Below are 22,982 nucleotides of genomic sequence, written 5' to 3'. Positions count from 1 at the left end.
TGGGTGATGGGACCATTCGGATATCCACTTCAAAAACAACTCCATTTCATTCGAAGCTTAGCAAATACTTGGGTGGGCCGAGACGAGAATCGAGATGGGTTGCTGGCTGGCTTTCTGCTAAAGTTTCAAACCTTCAACTGTAAAACATGGCGCTGGAGCAAGAGGGTTGGCCAACACCAAGGTATTTGGATCAATACAACTGCAGAAATTGGTTAAGAAAATGCCTCAGACTCAGAGAGATGCCGTCTCAGGCCCTGAATCAGATTTTGAGCACCATATTTTTCTGCTAAAGCTTCCGCAGCAAACCCATAGATACTACTCTGCCGAGACTGAACCCAACTGCCTAGGAATAGGAGGATATAAATAGAAAGGGACCATTCTGGTAGAATATTGAAAGGCAAAGTAACGAAACTTATTGGCAACACCGCATTAGATAACTAGCTAGTAGCGGCAAAAGCAGCAATGAAAATCAGCAATATTTCTTTAGCGAGACAAAGCAAATATGATGAATACAAAAAGCTTGACCCATCTCCCAATATTGCTATTCATTTAACAGCTTTGGATATCTGGAGAACCACTTCTTTTGGCTTAGACGAGAAGTCAACACCTAAAAGCAACTCTCCTCTTCTGTGATGGCAATTAATCAAGCTGCTTATTTCATCATTGGTGGAGGCAGCGAAACTCAGAGATGGGGATTAAGAGGGAAAATGGTAGTTCAAATCATTTAACACATCTTGTTGTTTGAGGTTTTTTGTTTTTTTCTTTTGTTGTTTCTGTCCTACGGACTGGGGGGGAGAGAGAGAGGGGGAGAAGTAATGATGAAATAATATTGAAAAATAAAATGAATTAATTTATTAGTGTCACAAATGAATTCAACATTTTTGTATGATGATCTTTATACAAGTAGATGGGGCTCTTGCCTCTTGATATTCCTTTATTGTAGGCAATAATAACATCCTTTTTTCTATTTTTGTTCATCGTCTTCTCTGCTACTTGATTGAGCCAGGATCGGTTCAATGAGTGCCTCCACATCTTTCTCCACTTCCTCTACCTGCATTTTCATGTGAAACATCAGAATTTCTAAACCTTAAAAAGGAAACCTAAGTCACCGTTATTAAACCCCACAATGAGACTTGAGCTTAACAATGCCCTATATAACTCCAAGAGAAAAAACAGAAAAAGAACATATGATCGATGCAAAAGGAGAAGTGACGAAAAAGATGTTGTAATTATTGGGTAAATACTAATAATAGCTATATCTACCTTTTCCAAGAATTCCTCAGCTAAGTGTGCATCCTTGGCTGCTTCTTTAGCTATGTGTTCAACAGCACAAACAGCTTCCTTGAGCTTTCCACCTTCTGGAAGCTTTTTGGCAATCTCATCAGCTACATTTTCGACTTCCTCCGCCACAACCTCTACCACATTCACCACATTTTCAATGGTCTCTACCACAGTATCCACCTCCCCTGAACAGTCCCAACATGCGTGTCTTAATTTTCAGAAAGCAGCAGGAAATGAGTAGATCGTTTTCTTATATATGTTTATGGCTAATGTAGTATAGTGAGGCCAGACAAAGTTTGTTAGTCCTTACTTTTCAGCGTTAGTAATGGTGCCCATTTGTTCCTCCAAAAGGGTAGAATGATCGATATCAGCATTCCGAAAATCCAGTTTCTCCTGAAAGGTTTAAACAGAAACAGGTAAACCTTTAATTTGTTAGATAAGGAGAATCGGTCCAGACAACCATTAATTAGTATCAAACCAACCATTATTACCATGAGTTGGAAGGCGATCCACCGGGTTGAACACTGCTGTAGACGGTCACGTCCCTACATATATAGTTAGGCAACATCGAATTTTGTCAATGAATCCTCAAGAAATTTTCAAATCCTAATGGATTTGAGCATTGGATCCCAAGACCGCCAGTCGACTCTGCAACTTGGCTTAAGGTAAAGAAAATAAAACTAAAAGCAAGGATGGATTATATAGAAGATTACATCTTGGTGTTGGTTTTATTGAGTACTCTGCCGCTGAAGCTGAGGATGCCGAGTGACAACAAGCCCCGATTTGCGAGGAAATTATTCCCATATTTGGAGGTTGAGCTGAACAGAAGTCGATTTGGGTTGGGAACAGAAACCCAGGATCCACGACGGAGGCTGCTGAGGTCGTAATAGATGATGGGTCTTATTATAGACATAATCTAGAAGAGTAGGTCTGGATAATGGATAATGGGTTAGAACTTAGAAGTCTCTGTCTGAAGAAGAAAAAACCACGCCCCAATAATCTTGTAAATCTCAGAATCAGGTAGAGGACAGGAATACAGGATTATACTTTGTATGTATAATGTGAGCAGAGAGCGGAGGATTTAAAGAGTGAGGAAACACCGCCTTCCTCTCCAAGTCTCCCTTCAATACCAAATTGCCAAGGAGGGAAAGTCAAATTTGTGATTTCTAAAATGTCAAATGATTTTTCATTAATGGGTTCCAATCTAAACAAGGCTTCTAGTTGTAGCTTCATGGAAACTTCCCACCTCGTTACCGCGTTGGCCGTTGGCCAGTAATTTGGCTCGGACAGAAAACTCAGCTACTGTAGTCTTCTGTTTGACCAATAAGAGGCCCCAAATCAACCTGCCGATCCTGATCAGACGGTGGTAGAATGTAAATGACTGTAGTTGATCATCACAAAGCCTTAATTTCAAATTAAAGATGGCAAGATATAAGATCCATAAATCGAGGTTACTATTTCTCCATATCCGTTGATGAAGTAGGTACTTGTACTTCATCCATGATCCAACGTTCAAGGCGAAGTTTTAAATGAATCATCAGTGATCCAATCAGTCACATATATTTAAGTTTTTTTTTTTTGTAACTTTTAAATAATTAAAATGATTGGGGCTTTTAATAATAAGATCATGCATATATGTTAGCCATTCCAAGAAAATATATTGAAGCCCGCGTGGTGTTCTAATTTGTAAATAGTAGCACATGGTCAATCTTAGACAGATAGCAAGAAAATCCAAGGACAAGTAGAATGTAAAAAATGTGTCAGGAATCCAATTTAAATGGATTAGGGTTGCACTTCCATTCCGGAATCCGGGTGCTGTTAATTTTTTTTCTTTACATATCTAATAGACTAATTCTCCGTTTGAAAAGAGAATAAATACGCAAAAATTGGTGACTTGGTTTGAAGGAAAATACAAGGAAAAGATAAAAGAAAGGAGGTCCGAAGTCACAAGCCAGCAACTGATATTCTCTGGTCTCTGGATATACATGGACCCATTCCATTTTAATTATCTCCAAATTCCAGTGTCTGGGTAAGCAATAGTCCACATAATTAAGCCAAAGTAAGGCTTAACTTCAGGTGCTTGTTGGCCAATGGAAAGGGTCAGCCTGGACGGGGTCTTCCTTTTTCTAAGAATATGCCTTACAATAATTAGCTACAACCAAGTCCAACCATATATATATATATATATATATATATAGATGTAACGACCTTAGGTCTTGTTTTCCGGCTGGCTGGATGATAGGTTACAACTTGTATATTGTGATTTATGAGACGGGGAGCCTTTACTAATGTGTCTATATTTGGATTATATTCTTCAAAAGTAATTAAAGATTTTTGAGTATTTATTTATTAAGATAAAGCCAATTAATAATGATTCCATTCAACTCCACCTAACCCTACAAATTGAACAAGGCTAGGAAATGGTCTCGGGGTTGGGGGATCAAGTCAACATATATAAAAGTGGATAGACTTTGTTTATCAGTTTTGGCCGCCATTGGTGAATGCTAACCTGCGTGCACATGTTAAACTTAATTAATTTCAAAGTGAGCGTGTGAATGGAGTGGAGTGGCTATCTCTTTTTGATGTGATTTTGGTTGTAATACTCAGTTGATGAGGAGGACTAAGTCCGTTATCATTACTTCCGCATTCAAATATAAACCACCTGACCATGCACCTTACAATCAATCACTCAGTGCGCTTTAATTTTGTTGTCTTTTAGAAATTAAGGAAACGATCAAATGTTTTAAACAAGGTTTGGCAGGTCACCTGCCCTGCCCACAAACTCTTTCCACTTCTACACACACAGCGCTGGATATATCTCTATTGTCGAGATATTTTCAATATAAGGCGGTAGTGTGTAATGGGTATTGGGTAGGGATGTGGGAACAATTTGTGAGTATGAGTTTAACTGATCAATAATTTCTCTGTATCAATATACGACCCAAATATGTATGTGGTGGCCGGTAGTCCTATAACAGAGAATTGCCGATATAAGTCCTAATGGCCTTAACATCTATCTATGCACATAGATGGTGATAAAGTTTTGAGATACTCATAGTGGCTCTAGAACGATTCCAGCATAAAAGAAAACAGAAAATACCTTTAAGAAAAAAAGACACTAGAACTAAGTTGTATTCTATCTTCAACAAACTTTTACAAAACTCGTCCTGCAGGTTTATATACTGCCAAGAAAAAAAGAAGATATTACAATTTTGGCGCCTAAAAGCATTCCACCCAAATAACAAAATTAAAGGGTAGTTGAATCAAACAGAAAATCATACAACTCAGCAATGTCAGTGCACCTAAGCATGGGTCATGCGCTTATAGAAAAAGTGTTTTTATTAAATTATTTTTATAAAAATAGTTTAATAAGCACTTATTTTACTTATTTGTATTTGATACCCAATTTTTTTAAGTTTTTATTCTTTAAAAAATAAGCACTTATTTCATATTGACGGTTTGGTAGTCTTTTTCTCCAATAAGCACTTAAATTAGTATTTGTAACTATTTTGTCTTTCATTTTCTTTCAAAATTTCAAATTATACCCTTGTGAAAGTGTATTTATTAAATTACTTTTATAAAAGTAATTTTATGAAAAATACTTTTACATGAAAGCTGTTTAATTTATAAAAGAACTTTTGTGAAAGTACTTTTATAAAAGCACTTTAATAAAAAGAACTTTTATGAAAGCATTTTTATAAAAATACTTTTACTTTTATGAAATTCTTTTACGAAATCACTTATACAAAAAAGTGCTTTTATGAAAACACTTTATAAAAGCACTTTTAAAGAAGTACTTTTATAAAATCACTTTACGAAAGTACTTTTATAAAACTGAACTAGGGATAATTTTATAAGTGGTATTTTAAAATTCAATTAGAGATAATTTTGGAAGAAAAAAAATTGAATAAGTGCTTATACAATAAACACTTAAAAATAGCTCAAAATTTGGGCTTAAAAAATAAACCGTTATTTTTAAAATATGCACCTATTTCGGGCTTATTTCCTAAACACCAATAAGTGCTTAATAGTGTGGTCCTGGCACAAATAAGCACTTATTTTTAAGTACTCCCAAACATGACCACAAAACAACAGCTTTTTTTTTTTTTTAATAAAAAAACCATTGGGCAAATGGTCCTACTTTCGATTGGATCAAAGGGAAAGGTGATAGAGAAGAAGTCCAGATTATTAGCTGCAATTGATGACTGTATTACCAATTAATAATAACACCCCACCTCAGCTAAATCTGAATTGGCTGAAACAAAATCATAGACTGGGCAGCCTAATCAGAAGTGAAGCTTCAGTGTGCTTACGGAACATTGGCATATTCACTACTTAGGTTGCCCAGCTCGGTGGGCATAATTTTGTCTCCAGCGCCTATCCGGTTTCATGTCATCCATCTTCTCCAGACTTTCTGAGCATGATTTCCTAGTGTATGTATTAAAAAATGTACAAAGAACAATGGTTTAGTAAACAACTATTAAGGAGTAGTTTGGATTGCTGATCACAAAATGCTGTACACAACATCCTGCAGTCACACAACGGGAACATGTATTGTACTTCATATGAGGAGTTTCCAATATGCTGCCGAATCTTGTGCGCATCTGAACTCACTTTTCAGGACCATCATCGTTCAGAGTCCAGACCATTTCTCCTGTTTACAAATGGATGGATGATATTCTTGCTTGGTCGAGCTGTGTTTGCATGTATAGCTAAAAATCTGTTAATTAATCAAATACTTGATTTAGGTTGAAAGAAATTAAAAGATAGGGAAATTTGTACAAACTTCAACAATAATTTAAGCTCTCAATTTGGAAGGAGTACAAATACAAATATGTAGAGTGTAAAACCTTATATTTTGTATTATTTTACATGTATTTTATCGTATATATAGTTGTATTTGCACTCCATCTAAACTGAACATTAGAGTACAAATACAAATATATATAGTATAGATACATACAGGATAATACAAAATACAAGGTTTTGCACTCTACATATTTGCATTTGTACTCGTTTCAAACTAAGAGCCTAAATTGTTGATGAGGTGACCAATCTTTGTGGTTGTGTATGGTTTGAAAGAAAAGGTAGAGAACCCTATATAAAATTTGTACATATTTCCCTACCTTTTATTTCAATCCGAATAAAAAGTAGAGAACCCTACATATTTGCATTAGTGACAATATACAAAGGCCAAAAAAAAAATATACAAGTATGGAGATATTTCCAATGCACATCTGCAAAAGGCTATACAAATGGTGTAAGCACGGTCTTGTAAGCACTGAAGCCAATGTCCATTACACAAATTTCCTATAACCATTTTCTGTTGTATTAATTAATTTCTGCTTCCAAAAGTCAAAAGATTCCAATATTTTTTTAACCAAAAGGCAAAATCATTTACTGCATACTTTTAGGTATGCTGAATATATATATATATATATATATATATATATATATATATATATATAAATTGACTTGAAATGTATCCTGAATATTTCAAATAGACTTCAATATACCTTGTGACTCTTTATTTTTCATTTTCTTCCAAATTTTCAAAAAGAAATACATAAATAAATGGTAATTAAACCTAGATAGAAGTCAAGTTTAATGCCACTATGGTCTACTCCTGCCCCCTTTCTCTCACTCCCTACTTTCTTCTCTAATTTGATCACGAGCATTAAAATTAATTAAAAAGGAAATTGTTAATGTTACTTTCTAGAAAAATACATTTGATTTGATAATCAAAGAATTAATGTAAGCAAGCGTATTCCATTGCCACAGATTAATGGAACAGATTCTTTCTTTTAAGTTGCTGAAGAGTAAAAACAAAAAAAATACTAGCAAATAACTCAATTTTTGTAAGAACTTTAGCTCTCTCCATCACAGAATCAGCCAAATCTTTACTTATCCATGGTTGTAATCTATATTAGGAGAAATGCGATTAATTGAACTTGGGCCGCTGTCAATCTCCTTAGTCTTGTTCAATGAGATTAAGACTAGAAGCATAACATCACTCCAACCATTAGAAAAATAAGAGATGTGAATGCCAAATTTACATCATGTGTTCAAAGGCATAAAAGGGCAAATTAGGATTTTAAAAATTTTAAATAAACCCACATTTGAGGTTTCACGAATAGAATAGAAGGTATGCTTAAATCCAGTGAGTCAGTCCACAAGATATATTTAAGTCTATTTAAAAAGCTCAGGATACCTTGAAGTCAATTAATAAAAACCTAATATATGTTTAAGCCTTTTACCCAAAAGACAAGTTAAGTGTTGGCGTAAAAGCCGTTGTACTAACACATAATTAACCAAGCAAAAACTAACATATGGATGGGCGGCAGCTACCCCCAGCGGGTTTGTTTTAGTGAATAATCATATCAACTAATTGAATATGCATTTAGAAGTGCAACAACTTACCAATGATCATATGAATATGATGAGGGATGTTTAAACCTAAGTAAGGGAAATTAGGGGGCGTTTGATAATTCTTTTTAGAGGTCTGGCGTCTGAAATATCTACTTTTTAGACACCAGACTTGTTTGGTATTGCATCTGAAAAGCAGATCTGAATTGATTTTTCAGATCTGAATTCATTAGCGCGCAGCCCATCTCTTAACACGCTCAAATGCGTTTTAGAGATACCATAAAGTCAAAAATACTCCTGTACAAATTTTGAAATGCCACAATTTGCCCCTTTTTAACCCCAAGCCTAAACTGTCTCATTTCTACATTCTAGCCACCTACGTTCTCAACACCATTGCCGCTGCGTTCTCAGAGATAGCATCGGAAGACCATCGCCGTTGCGTTCTTAGAGATAGCATTGGAAGACCATCGCCGCCTGCATTCTTAAAGATGGCATCAGATGACCATGGCCGTCCCTCCTTTTTCTTTCAATCTGGCTTCTTCGTTCTCCTATTTCTTCAATTTTTTAGGGTTGAAAATAGCACTTGCATGCATCGGTGAACAAGCATCAAAGGTATATTCTTCTTCTTCTTCTTCTTCGAGGAAAAGATGGGCCTCAAAACATATTTCTCTTCCCGTACCTCAAAGCTTGTTCTTCTTCAAATAATGGCCACAGTTTATGCGATTGTGACGACAATGAAACACATGCATATTTGTATTAAAATAGCCAGTTATTTGCTTATGAAATATAGAATTTATTTCTAGAAATTATTTCTTTACCCAGTTATATAATTTATTTGCTTATGAAATAAGGCTGAGAAATTTTGTAACAACTTGTTTGGAATTGATTTGAAACTTATCAAATATAGACATGGGTTGAGAAGGTTTGTAAAAACTTTCCTATAATTTATTTGAAATTTATCCAATTTTACTTGTATTTTTATTAATTATGTTTTTATTAATTATTAATTAATTTATTATTAGTTATTGTTTTTACTAATTATTAAATATTATTTTGATATATCATTTTATATGAAATAGTACAAGTTGAGCTAACAATTACCAAATAGTCTATTCTAGGCGTAAAATAGTAAAATCAGGGAATTTTAGATGGAAAAAATTTGGTCTAACACAAATAAGCTTATCTATTCAGAGCCTCTAAAAAGTAGAAAAACATTTATGCCTCTTTTCAAATTTCTGACACTTTTACTATGCTTTTAACTTTTTAGACTTCAAATTTCAGATTTATAAAACACCACCTTAATTTTAACCTATTTCATGAAAGTAACTTTTCTAATCAAATAGCAGGATATTTCCAAGCTCCATTAGGCTCAGTTTGAAAAGATTATAAATACAAATATGTACCATACAGATACATAGAAAATAATACAAAATACAAAGTTTTGCACTCTACATATTTGTATTTGTACTCCTTCCAAACTGAGCTTTAGTTGCAAAAGCCACCATTTTACTAAGATGTGCATATTCATTTATATTTTGAGTTCATCGATGCAAATTGGCATACAATGAATGAGTGTATGGGATTGATCATTGGCATTTCTGGTTAAAATGTTAACTCGACGTTTTTTTGCTCAAAAGGAGTAAAATAATCTAATCATTCTAGCTGAAATGATTCATATTTGAAGCCACAATACATATCATGTTAATTACTTAAATCCAAAACCTTCCATGTAAAACAACAATGACATCAAACACAACCTTAATCAAGGAATGAGTACACCGCACTCAATGCCAAAGAAAAATCATCCTTCATGAAGGGGTAATTGAGTAGAATTTGAAGCATTTCTATTGATGGAAAAGAAAGCCTTTACAAATCATACAATTTCCATATATTTCGTATGATATCTGCCTATCTTCACATGGTTGTTTTGGTTCGATTTGCATGTGCTTTGATTATTATTATTATTATTATTATTTTTTTTTCCGAAGCCTATCAAGGCAAAAACTTTCATTGATGTGCATAAGATATCTTTATGGATACAATCAATGGCAAAATATGGGCAGAGTGAGCAGGTTTGAGTATATGTGAAGTTTAGCCCAACTTTGGCAAAACAATGAGCCACCGAATTGGCAGTTCTTTTCGCAAAGATCACAGAACAGTGGGGAAATTGAGCCAAGTAAACTCTGCATTCGGCAATCAAACATTTGATTCGCCAAGGAGGAGAAGATAAAGTCTCCAACAGAGCATTGATTACTTCAAGCTTGTCCCTTTCAACAAGCACAAATGCCAAGCTGAACTACAAATTTTAAGATTTCCAGCAGAGCCCAAGCTTCGGCTTTTAAAGCTGATTGGGAAGGCCCACGTGATGCCCTTGCATAAATGAAATCTCCTTAATAATCTCTGATGATGCATCCAAAAGCAGAAATTGAAGCGTTGGTCGCACCATCCAAGTTTGCCTTGAACCAGTTAACCGGCGGCCTGAACCACCGGTTGCTTTGATTAACTAATTTATATAATTAATCATATAATGAATCATACTTTCTCTACGCAACCGCTCAACACCAATATTTGTCCACTTCTAAATATGAGGAACCTAAAGCCTTAGCCAACTATACGGGGCTGGCTGAATACTGTATCGTCATTTCCTTATCCTTAAACACTAATTGAGTAGACTTGATTTATCTTTCTATATTCAAACCTATGGCCTGTTTTCGATTGATCCATGCGCCTATCTACATCTATAATAGAAAGAGGAAAGAAGGGAGGTTGGGGTGTTCATGGTCAAGTTTGGCTTAGTTTGTAGAACATCTCCAATCAAAAAAACCAAACTATATCAAATTGTTTGGTCCGGTTTTTAATACGGTTTGGGCCATTTTATTGGGCTTAACCCAATTAGGAAGTCTAAATAACATACATACCTATATATATATATATATATATATATATATATATATATATATATATATATAGCAAATATAATTGAAATATTAACAAGTTTCACTTATTACTATCATATAAACTACATTGACACATTCTCAAACATAAGCAGCTCCTTGAACATTAAATTACAAGTTAAAAATTGAAACAAACAACAATGTTAAATACATATATATGGTATATGATTTTGTCTAGTTCCTAAAATTTAGAAAACTAAACCAAACTGTTTTAAGTCCAGTGCAGACCAAACTGCCAAAAAGTGGAGGGTTAGGTGTGTTGGTTTGCTGTTCCATGCCTAGTGTTTGGAAGATTTTCAAGAAATCAATAATGTTCTTGGAGGTTTCTTAGAAGTTGATTAGGGGAATTTGAACTAGTAGAAACTCGACGCCATTAACTTTGTTGTGTGGGCAGATGCAGCTGTTGATTTCCCAAAATCTGTAATGGTGGAGGTCTCAGCGGATGTGTTTATAGTGAGGATGTTGGTTGAAGACCCCAAGTCTTGGTTTGATAAGGGCTCAAGTGAATACAAGATGGTGGTGGTGGATAGCAGTGTCGATCTAAGGAAGCGATTGTTTTGTGCGGAAGAGGTGTACAAAGTGGATGGTCCTCTTCATCCTAGCTCAAAGTTTGTAGAGGAAAGGGAGGGGAGAAGCCCGGTACAATGTGTTTGGCGGTTGAGGCGACGAACGATAGTCTACGAGAGGAAAGAGGGCCCCTGTTAGTTCCCGTAGCTGGAGAGAGAGAGAGAGAGAGGAGAGCTATGTGGGGCCCATGCTGGCTGAGGTGGCACTTTCAATTTCAAATTCGAGCGTGCCTTCTCCATTATTGGCCACTTCCGTAGGTCTTCCTTTGGGGTAGGAAGGTCCCAAACGCTTCTATTTGGGAGCATCCCAAGTTGGCAACGACTCCTAGAAAATCAAAGATGCATGTAAGCTTGATAAATAAAAGCTTAAATAAATCTTATTGTAGATAAAAGGACAGTGAGTAAAGTTGGGCCGAAGGTGACTTGTAAGAGGTGCTCGATGGAGTTGGTAAAGAGGCTTGAGATCAGTTTAAGTAGCATCCTCTTTTAGAGAGAGGGGTGTTAGAGACCTTTGGTCTAAGTTTCGCAAGGGAGAAGAGCAGAAACTGGAGAGGTGGGGTCTTCTTTGGTTAGAGCCTCAAGAGTTGAAGTGCCAGTTTCAGACCATGGAAATGGACCGGAGGAGGGGAGGTCTATGTAAGACTTAGAAGACCGAAAAGTCTAGGGGGCAAAATCTTGTGGCCTCTTTTACTTGGGTGATGAAGCCTGTGTAAGGGAAGCGCTGAGGAGCTTTGATTTAGAAGCAAGGAGAGATCGAGAAAGGAAAGAATGGGAAATAGAGAAGGTTTGAAGTGATGAGGTAGAGGATCGTGTGAGTATTACTTCTGTTGAATAAGTTGATGAATATTTTAGGGTACAGAGGCCTCCGGGAGGGGGGGGGTAGAAAATTAAGAAGACTGATACACTTTTATGTGGATGCTTTAGTGAAGGTGGACTTAAGGAAAGCAAAAGCGACCCAAGGCAGAGGGAGGGGTGGGAGAGGCAGGGCATTGAGTTAGAGTTACCAAGAGTTTAGGGGTTTTAGTCCAATCAATTTTTGCGGGGTTCTGAGTTAGTGAATCGTTTTGCTTTGACTGATTATGAGTTTATACTGTCCTTTGAGGTTTTTTTTTTTTTCCTTTGTGTGTGTGTGTTTGCCCTCTCGTGGGTTTGTGTTTCGTTGAGATACTGAAGTGAAATTTTCTTTTGCATAGAAGGATTCTTTAGATTTTGTTGGATATTCCTTGGAAAGGGGCTTCGACTGCCTCATCATAGTTGTACCTCTTTCAGTTTTTCCTTTTTAATAAATTTTAGTTTACTTATAAAAAAAATAAAGAATCTAGTTCCAAATTCTTGGAATCAATCCCCACCTAAGTTGATTCTGGGGCCTAAAAGTTTATCCTACCCAAAACGACCCCCACCCAAGTCTTGAATTGAGCGTAACCAAGCTTTTATCAGGTTGGGTTTGGTTTCAAATTCTTTGAAGCCACCCCACCCAGGCCAATTCTAGGGTCTAGGGGCTTATCTTACCCGAACCAACCAGGAGAATTGGCCTTGATTATCTTTGGTAGAACTGGCATTTGAATCAAACTTGCCTTAAAATTAATTCTAAAAAACTTTAAGAATGTGAAAATTTGAATGTAAGCACTCACAATGGTTTCACTTGACCATTGAGTCACTCAAGTGATTTAAACATTTTTTCTTCAATTTAATATTTAAATGTGTATAATTTATATATTAAATTACTGATCAATTTAATCAATAAAGGTAATATAAGTTTTAAACTATATCGTTATTGTTGTTGTAAAAAATCGAGTCTTTTACAGAACATGTTTCCATTTTTTTGAAGGGGCGGGGGTAGAGAAACAACAATTTTAATCTTGATAGGACTCCGATTCTAACAACCTGGAATCGAGCCCAAGTTTTGCTTTAGAACAAACCCAAACTAATAACCCATTCTTACCCCTAATCATACCTTTCTGGCATCCATGTCTTTGCGGTATTATTATCCACGTGATAAGAGGAAATTATTTGAGTGAAAGCATGATAAAATTAGGGGAAAATATATGCTTGTGAAAAGACATGGTAAAGGGAGATCTTTGACCTCTGAATTTTGATAAATATCATTTGATTGGTTAGCACTTTTATGATACCAATTGGGCAGTTGATTGGTTACAAATTTTCTCGGTATCAGGATTTAGAGAGAAAAGAGATCAGTGAAATGCATATATTTTTAGTTGAATTTAAAATTTTTTAATCCCTTATTTTTCTATAGATAGTTAGCCACATAGATTCTAGAGAAACCCTTTCGTCAGTCCTTTTTAGTATTTTGTAGTTACATGGACAATTTAACCTTTAATTATCCATGTTATTGTCTTCTTTTACATACTTCTTCTTGACCAAGAAAGGCAAAAAACCTCTATGTAACTACAAAATCTCTTTGTTTGCTAATGGTAAAGTTTCAAGTTTAAGCCCATTATTTAAAATTCTATGACTTTTACTCTTGGGATTCTGTGAGATTAATTATATTCATTTATTTTTTTAACCCCAAAATTTACTCCAAAGTGGAGGGGGATATAGCCTATCTTGCCCCAAGCCCAAGTACAATGCACAAAGCTATCAAAAAAGATATCACTAGAGCATACATGCCAAGATGTAAAGTGAAAGAAGCACTCCAATAATTCTGTTGTAACTTTCCAGGTGGAAGAACCCTTGTACTCCCCCTAGAAAAAAATATTCCTCCAGAAATAGGACAACCAGCAACTCTCCTATGTGAGCACTCCCCAAAGAGATTTCAGTCTCAACACTGTACGAAGATCATCAAGACTCCTTATACCAAGGCCCCCCCACCTCTACCAAACTGCAAACAGTGGACCACGAAACCCACAGAAAGTGTTTAAACTTGCACTCTAAGTCCCTAATAATAGACTTTGGAATATCTAATGCCATAAGGAGGTGAATCGACATTGAACAAAGAACATACTTTAAAAGAGTGATTCAACCACCTGCTGAGAGTAACTTCCCCTTCCAAGATTCAAATTTAGCATTAACTTTCCTCATCAAATCATCAAACATATGCCTTTTGTCTTTCCCTTTGTTTGCCAAAGCCGAGATCCCATTTTATCATATTGTATTTGATTTCTGAGGCTTTAGCAAATAAATAGAAGCAACTTTTCCTTTTGTTGATCTTCTGGCCAGAGCCCATCTCATAATTATTCAAAAAACTCATCAACTTATTTAAGGGAGAAATAGAGCCATTACAGAATATGATCGTATCATCAGCATAAAGACAATGGGAGACAAAGCAACAACCTCTCGGCACATGATAAAACATATCCATATTGTTTGAAAATAAATTAGATAAACCTCTACTTAGAACCTCTTCAACAATTATAAAAAGATAGGGGAATAGGGGACCTCCCTGACGAAGACCTCTAGAAGACTTAAAATAACCATACAAGGTACCTCCAATCTTACAGAGAACCAACAGTTGTAGACCACTTTACGAATCATGGCAATCTACTCATTAGAAAAACCAAACTTCAATAAGACTAGAAAGAGGAAGACACAATCTAGCCTATCATAGGCTTTCAACATGTCTAGTTTGATGATAACATTGTTTCTTCTAACCTTACAATAAATCTTCTAGGTTAGCTCCTGAGCCAGATTGATATTGTCAAGGATATTACGACCCTTTATATTTCATAAAATTGACTTGTTGAGGAGAAATCAATTTCTCTAGAAGACTACTAAGCTGATCCACTAAAAGTTTTGACATAATCTTGTAGGAAAAATTGCATACACTAATTGGTATATAATCAGCAAAACTTTGAGGGCTTTGGCATTTAGGAATTAAAGAAATGTAAGCAGAGATATAACTTAAGAGAAGCTCCATATCATTAAAGAAATCATGTGACAATAATTGTAACATCCCCACAGATAATATCTCAACAAGAAGTGTAAAAATAACCAGTGAAACCGTCAGGGCCAGGTGAAGAGTCCTTGCAAAAGGGGAAAAAACTATTAGTTATATCTCTTTTGTAGTTGGAAGGAGAAGGAAATGCAAGTTCTGTGAGTCTATAATAACATGAGGAATAACATCCACAAGACCTTCAGGAATGTGACAATGTTCAGCTGAAAGGATATTTTCAAAATATCGAGTGCCCTCCAAAATAATCTAATCCAACTTTATTACCCGGGACCCGTTCTCAAGAGTCACTTCTCTCATCATGGTGTGTCGCTAATTTGCCTTGACTTTTGTATGGAAGAATTCCGTATTACAATCTCCTTCTTGTAACCATTCGACCCTTGATTTTTGCTTCCAGTAAATTTCTTCCTATAGGAGCCAATGGTGTAAATTTTTTTTTGGCCTCTCTCAGGTTATTCAAACTTTCTGAAAAATTACTCTCAGCATGACCGATTTCTTTTCTGAGCACCTCATCTTCAGCTAATTATTTAATGTTCTGAAAAAGGTCCCCAAAGACCTCTTTGTTCTAGGTTCAAAGACCTTTACGAAGTCGTTTCAATTTAAAGACCAAATTTTGGAGGGAAGTACCTAAAGCCAGAAGATTCTAATTTCAATTTACCATAGACATGGAGTTATGGCTCAACCACATCTGTTGAAATTCAAACATAGAAGGCTTTCTGATTGTTTCTACAGGTAACTTGTACTGCAAAGGACGATGGTCAGAATACAACCTATTCAGATGAATAACTAGAGCAGTAGGAAGGCTTACCAACTAGTTACTACTCACCAGACAACGATCAAGTTGGGCCCAAACATAGGCTTGGCCTTCTCGGCCATTATACCAAGTGAAGGTGTTTCCGTTGAAGCCAACGTCATGCAAACCAACAACAAAACAAAGTCCTAAAAATCATTCATGGATTGAAGATGTGGTCTAAGACCACCTAGCTTCTCAGATGGGTCAAGAATAGCATTAAAATCACCTACGTAAGGCAAGGGAGAAACATATCATTAAGGGCACCAATTAGAGTCAACTTGTCTCTGTTCCTGTACACAACATCTAGTATGCATAGAAAAAATCACATATGGATCTAAACCGGACACCTCAACTAAACAATAGATAGTAGTCTGTGGAAAAAATAGAGGAGATCGTCCAAGATGGGTGCCAGAAAATTAATATCATTATTCACCAAATAACCATCAAAGTTTAACATTTGCATGAGAGAATGCATGTGGGTGGCAAAGATTTTGGGTTTAGCTAAAGATAAAAGTCCCACATCCTGTGACTTCTTCATCTTTTTAATCCAACAAATAGTGGGGTTGTTTCCCAAATCCTTAGAAATCTAGAATAAAATGTTAATTAATTAAGAGAGCAAAAGGACGTACCTTAATTCGCTTGGGGTCTAGTCACTCTATTTTTTTTATGGCGAAACATTGTGATCCTTTTTCTTTTTTTTTTCAGCCTAATTTAGTGACTTGTTGAAAAGCAGAATTAACAACTGTCTCTTCCTTGATGGCTTGGGTAGGTGGAATATTTGAAGATTAAGACGTGGGGACCATATTGATGTTCTCTGTTGTTTTGTCACCCTCAAAGAGAGACTAGCCCTCTCCTTCAAAGAAATTGCACAAAGATGTTACTCTGTCTCCCATCCTCTATTGAATTTTCTTTTAAATCATCAATGGAGATATGTACACCATCCTTTTTGTGTTTAGACTAAACTTGTCTTATAGCGAGCTCTCTAACCCTATCATTTTTCCCAGGTAGAAGAGCATCATCCTTCGACACTAGGATGTGAGGTTTGCTAGAGACATGCACAATTTCTGTCTATAAAATCATTGTCTATTGTTCAATAGCATTTTCTAAGGAATTTACCAACTGTAAATGAATCTAGTTCGGCTTTGTTCGATGCTTGATGGTGATGGGAGCATCTATTTTGACATCGGCCATGTTTGTCAATTCAAGAGCAGTTTCAATAGATGTGTCTTTGTCACTTGTCAGAGGAAGCTCAGGCCCTAACAGTTTGATAACTAGAACATCATTCTAGATTGACTTTTCACTAGAAAGAGTCTTTTGAGTGTTCTCACCCTTGTCTGATATTTTCCTAAATTTATTTTGTTTGCAATCCTCCCGGGCATGACCAATTTTGTAGCAGCTCTTGCAATAGGAGGGAAGATTCTCATAAACAACATCCTACCAAAACCCTTCATGACTAATACCAATCCAGACTCTAGTCTAATGCTACTTCAACAGATCCATCTCAACACAAACCCAAGCTACAGACGTTCTAGAGAGAGTGACAGTAGCTTGGTCAAATTTAATCACAGGGCCAATCACCATATCTATGGATTGCAAATGGTTGTCAACAAAAAAAATTCGTTAACAAGAAAGGAAATGCAATCTAGACTAGAACAACAGAGGGTTCCTAGCCAGGTTCTAACTCTGGAACCCATTTGAATCTTCTGAAAGTAAACAATTTTATTCTAAAAAATTCACACATCCATACATTTTGGAAGTCAAGTTCATCAACAAACCTGATTAAGATATGCTTAGGATCGAGCGATGTAACCCATATCTCACTTTGCAGTTGAAAAGCTTTGCAAATAAACTCCTTTGTCTCCGGTAGAGGAGGACGGCCATGCATACACTTTCCAATTAGTGCCCACTTCAGACCCTTGTAGGATTCTTCAAGAACATCATTAGGGAAGAAGATAGTTGGTTCTCCTTCCTTTAAACACAACTAGACAATAGGAACATCAATCGATGACTTAGATTAAGGGGAGAGACAAGAGAGAGAATTGATGCAAAGGAGGGTTTTGGATATGCTCAGTAGGATCACTCAAAGAAGACACCATGAGCACCTAGTTTTTCATGCATAGAGAGTCACACCATGAGTGCTTAGACTTCTAGGGTTTTGTTGCCTCCTATTTTGCCTATATTTTGCTAATTATATTCATCTACTTTGTAGCTTAATTAGAAGGATTGTGTAAGCTCTAGGAAGCTCATTTTTTATTCAAAGAGGAGTCACCACCTATTTTTTATAAGAAATGGATCATCATTTTAGCAATGGAAAATTAATTTTTTTTTCAAATAGTAACTCCATTTCTCCATGAGAAAGGAAATTAACCCAGAAATTTTGGATCAGAATGGATTAGAAGAGAGAAGGTGTTAAGCACCCCTCTTTTCAAGCTACTATAGCAACCCAATACAAGAGTTCTTTAGGTTTAATTCTAATATAAAATAGTAGAAAGATTGTTACGAATTCCTAAAAACTTGTGAAAAGTGCTTCCAACTTCTCTTGAAATTGGTTTAAGGAGATGTTCTCGAACCATAGGTATTGATTTGCCTAAGATTGTTGCCTCTCTACCTCTTTATCCTAGCCTAGAAGAAGTTGGAAATGAAACCCCCCAAGTCTTTAGAACTTCAAGTAACCCAAAACCATAATAAACTCAAGAACTACGAACTTGATGAGTTGAAAGATAAAACAAGAGGCTTACCTCTCATATGTGACTTTGGAAAGAATTTTCCAACAGTTGAACCAAACCGAAATGGTGTTTAAAGGAGTTCTTAAGTTAGTGAAGTACTTTTATTCGACCCTTTAATGTCATGGAGAATTTGAACTTGTCAAAGGTTTAAAGAGTTCTTGCAAATTTGAAATCTGAAACACAGTGGGCGAATTTGAAGTTTAAGGCTCAAAGGCTTGGATATTTCTTGAAAATATGACCTTTACAAGGGTTAAGAATTCTTCTAGGCTCTCTTCATTTCCTTTGAGCTCGATTTGGGTCTCTATTTATAGAGAAAGGGAAAGGAAACCAGGTCTAAAACATATCCAATAACATGGCTTGGGCTTTAAGAAAAGCCTAAACATGCAAGAAGACTCAAGAATCTTGATATAATAGGCTTTTTCAAAGGACCTCCAAGGGTTTAATCAATCAATCCAAGATTTCTATGATTTTTGTCTAAGGTTTCTTGTGCTCAATGGCGTTATTTTTGGACTGTCCATGTTATGTTCGAATTTGACCTCCTAGTGGCAAATAACATAAATTTGAAATGGCCAAAATGGCCCTTATGTCATTTCCTATGTTCAAGAAAGGCTGCCTTGGGGTTTTGGGGGCCTTTTAGTTTATTTAGTCTATCATAATTGGTCTAGGTGCTTTAATAGGTCAAATACATTGTTTTAAAATGCTTAACCCTTGATGCGTGAGGCGTACACCTTGAAGAGAGGTGTATAGATTTTGCCTCAATGCTTAACCCTCACAACTTTAACGTAAGGCTTAATTCTCAAGTATCAATGATTACTTACTAATATAATGCAAAAAGAAATATACATTTTTACAACTTAAAACATATATAAAATACACTTCAACAACAACAACAACAACAATAACAACAATATTATTATTATTATTATTATAGATCAAATCAATTAAGTTATTTCATTTCTTTTAAATTGGTTTTTTTACAAGAAATGTAAAATGTTTATAATTATGGATATGTGTACTTATAAACTTATTACTTATAAACTTCTAGTTATGGATATGTGTACTTTCTATCATTTTAATTTGGTATATTATATATTATTTTCATCAATTTATAAGCTTTAATTAACTTATTCCTTTAACTTTAAGGTGTATGCCTTATCTTTTTGGGGCATCATTACGTGTCAACTACGCCTTTAGCCTTTTAAAACCTTGGTTAAGTATAGAGTTGACATCAGTCCCACCCTTTTGAAGTCTTAGGTTGGGAAAGAAGAAGGGGTTATTTAATTTAGTTTGTCATACAAGATCTTTCTAGTTTGGCAATCAAATGTGTGAATTAGGTTATACAATTTGAGTTATTGAGGATTTTTGGATCTTTGAACATGATAGTGAGGTTCAACTGTTCAAATGAGATTTAGATGATGGAGTTCTATGATTGATAAGCTCTAATCAATGAGAAATATTGTTGAAATGGATCTTTTGTTTGATAGTGAGCCAAGACAAGGAAATCCTATGATGAAATTTGGTGGGTAAGTATCTTTGAATATCTTGAATTTGAGGGAAGAGATGGATCTTTGATTAGAGGTGTAGATTGAAAGATTAGGTTTAGATCAAGATTTTAACTTATGAATCATTAACCAATGAGAAGGCTTGAATGAAATCTTGCTTGTTTAATGGTAAAAAGGAGGAGTTAGATCACAAAACTTGATGTACTGTGATTTTTTCAGTTTATAAAAACGTAGTAGTGAGGTATAATTGGTTAAATGAGGTTTGGATGATGAAGATCTACAGCTTGATATGTTTTAACCAATAAAATTTGTTGAAACAAAATCTTTTTTTATTTGAAAGGAAATGAAGGAACTTAAGGCTAAAATTGGACTACTATGTTATTTTGAGGACTTTGGAGTTGCTGAGAGGGGTTTGGTTTCTTGGTTACAATTTCTTGTATTACTTAATCATAAGCATCAATTTGAAATCTTTATTGATAGAACAATTAAACAAGGAAATTTTGAGTTAAAATTTAACATGTGATCAAGGATTAAGATGAAGATCTAGGTACAAGGTTTGGATCTAAGAAAGTATTTGTTGATCTTAGTTATCTTGCTTTATTCATTCAATGATGACGAAATGGAAACTTAGCATTTTTATGGTTGATTATTGTCATAGGTTTGAGATGGGATTTGTGGGTTGATTGCATCTTAGTATCATTAAGGCAAGGAATTTGTTGGATTCGATTTCATGGAGTGAAGGTTTAAAGATTGTGTAGATTGGGACTGTTGGAGAGAAAGTTGGTGTGATGAACGGTGAATCTTTGGGCTTTGGCCATGAAATTCAATATGTAACTACATTATAGTTTCCTAAGTCTAGGGATTATGTCTGATTATGGTACTAAAGCCCATGTAGTGTTAGATATTGACTTCAATGTTCTTGTTAATCAAATGTTAGGTTTATTGGTGTAATTTAGTTGGACTTTTAACGTGCGGGTTGTGTCAAAATGAATGAATTTTGGCTTTCGACAAGTCTTGGGTTAATTTGGTTATATATTCAAGTTTTAGGGTCTCAAAAGAGGTAATTGAATGGATTGAGCAAAAATTGAATGGTGGAAAATTGGATTCTTGATCTTTCCAAACACCCAAATCACTTGCTCGTTGTTTTTATAGTGATGGTTGAACCATAATTTTAAAATTAATGCATTTCATAGACCATAGTTCCTTTTTTGATGGATTAGGTTTTCTTAATTGGTAAATTGCTATTGTTTTCATAAGGCTTTCTTTTCCTATTAATGGAAGCTACAATTTTTTCCATCTTTTAAGACCATTGATAGGTTGTGGGCGATATGTTTCTTTTGGCTAGTTGAAGGCATACATCGATACATTTCTTTGAATCACTTATATGGCAGAGGAACCACGATAAGGTTGGATGTATGCAATTTGGGGAATTTGTCAACATGCCAAGGTTATATAAAGGCTAAAAGACTTAAATATAGCCTGGGATTTTGTAAATTTACTTAAATGTACCCTAAAGATTTTTAGAAAAACTTAAATATACCTTGTGGATCTTTTACCCTTCATTCTCTTTTAAATTTTCAAAATATACCTTACGTATTTCTAACCTAAGGAAAGAACACACGGTATAAAAATCCTACTGAGATGCATCAAAAGAAGGCTATGCCAAACTTATGGCCCACTCAAGGGTGAAAAACACATTCAAATTTATACATGGAAACTAAGCTAGAACTCCATGCCACTTGTAATTATGGAAGCTATTAAAAGGAAAGGTAGAGATGTGTAAAAGCATGGCTCCATTTACTGTCTAGAAAACATATGAATATAAGGGGGGTTCTTTTTTCAGATTTTGAAAGAGGGGAAAGCTCCCATTGACCAAGAATCTCATGTTCTTTTTTCATATTTATGTAGGGACTAGGGAAAGTTTATTTTCCTGGGTACCATTTACTTGGGTAAGTGGTACCCATCTCCTAGGTGGGTAAACAATTTTCCCACCTAGGGGGAAAGTTGCCAACACTTGAATGAGACCAAAATACCCCTTTTAATAATGAATTTTTATGGATAAAATGGTCATTGCCTTATTTACATGAGAAATAAAATAACATGGGCAAATACACTTATCCGGGTAAGTGTTTCCCAGGAAAAAGTTACCCAGATAATTGTATTTACCCGGGTAAGTAACTTACCGAAAAGCGAACAGGGCCATAATGGCACACCATGTTTATAGACTTCTACCTGGCAAGCAATAACCTGAACACTAGGAAAAAAGTATTAGGCTCAGTTTGGAAGGAGTACAAATGCAAATTTGTAGAGTGTAAAACTTTGTATTTTGTATTATTTTGTACGTATTTGCACTCTACAAATTTGCATTTGTACTCCTTCCAAACTGAGCCTTATGAAATTCTTTATGATAAGGACGAGGAATTGGGAAAAAATGGCATCATTTAACTTATAACTTTCCATTATTAATGTAGTTATTGCCCCTAACACAACATACTTTTTCAGTAGGACCTTAGAAGTTGATATGAAGCATTAGAATCATGAAGACGAAAATAGAAGACCAATCTTCTCCCTTATGGATTTCACTTTCATCCCACTAGATAAACCCCTGATGAGAAACAAAAGAAATTAAGCTCCATAACATAAGCATTTGTTATTCTAATAGCAACGATGATCTGCTTGAAATTCAATACACGCAATCCCCAAAACCAAATTTTACCTACATTTAAACAGAATGAGGTCTGAACCCACTTTCTCAGAAAGACCTTTTTACAATTGGGTGGGGGCTATTCATGTATGGAGATCAAGAAAGAAGGACACTGCAACCTGGCCACTGGACATATGAAGCAATGCACAACATGACTTTTTTCAAACTCATGTCGGTGGTGTG

General features: G+C 35.4%; 1 protein-coding gene across 1 annotated transcript; it reads right to left on the bottom strand.

Annotated features, from left to right (window-relative positions):
* Positions 1–824: 824 nt before the first annotated feature.
* LOC104608631 (uncharacterized) lies at positions 825–2,428 on the bottom strand. The gene is made up of 5 exons (XM_010274671.3): positions 1,995–2,428; positions 1,773–1,826; positions 1,592–1,674; positions 1,264–1,466; positions 825–1,051 (listed from the first exon to the last, which is right to left on the bottom strand). The coding sequence occupies exons 1-5, from the start codon at positions 2,192–2,194 to the stop codon at positions 965–967; spliced, it is 627 nt and encodes a 208-aa protein (XP_010272973.1). The 5' UTR covers positions 2,195–2,428; the 3' UTR covers positions 825–964.
* Between the last annotated feature and the right edge of the window lie 20,554 nt (positions 2,429–22,982).

Source organism: Nelumbo nucifera, chromosome 1 (assembly GCF_055504915.1).
Source record: "Nelumbo nucifera cultivar China Antique chromosome 1, China Antique-T2T, whole genome shotgun sequence".
In the NCBI taxonomy this organism is placed as follows: Eukaryota; Viridiplantae; Streptophyta; class Magnoliopsida; order Proteales; family Nelumbonaceae; genus Nelumbo; species Nelumbo nucifera.
Note: the sequence above shows the minus strand (reverse complement) of the source record. Positions and strands in the feature narration are given on the sequence as shown.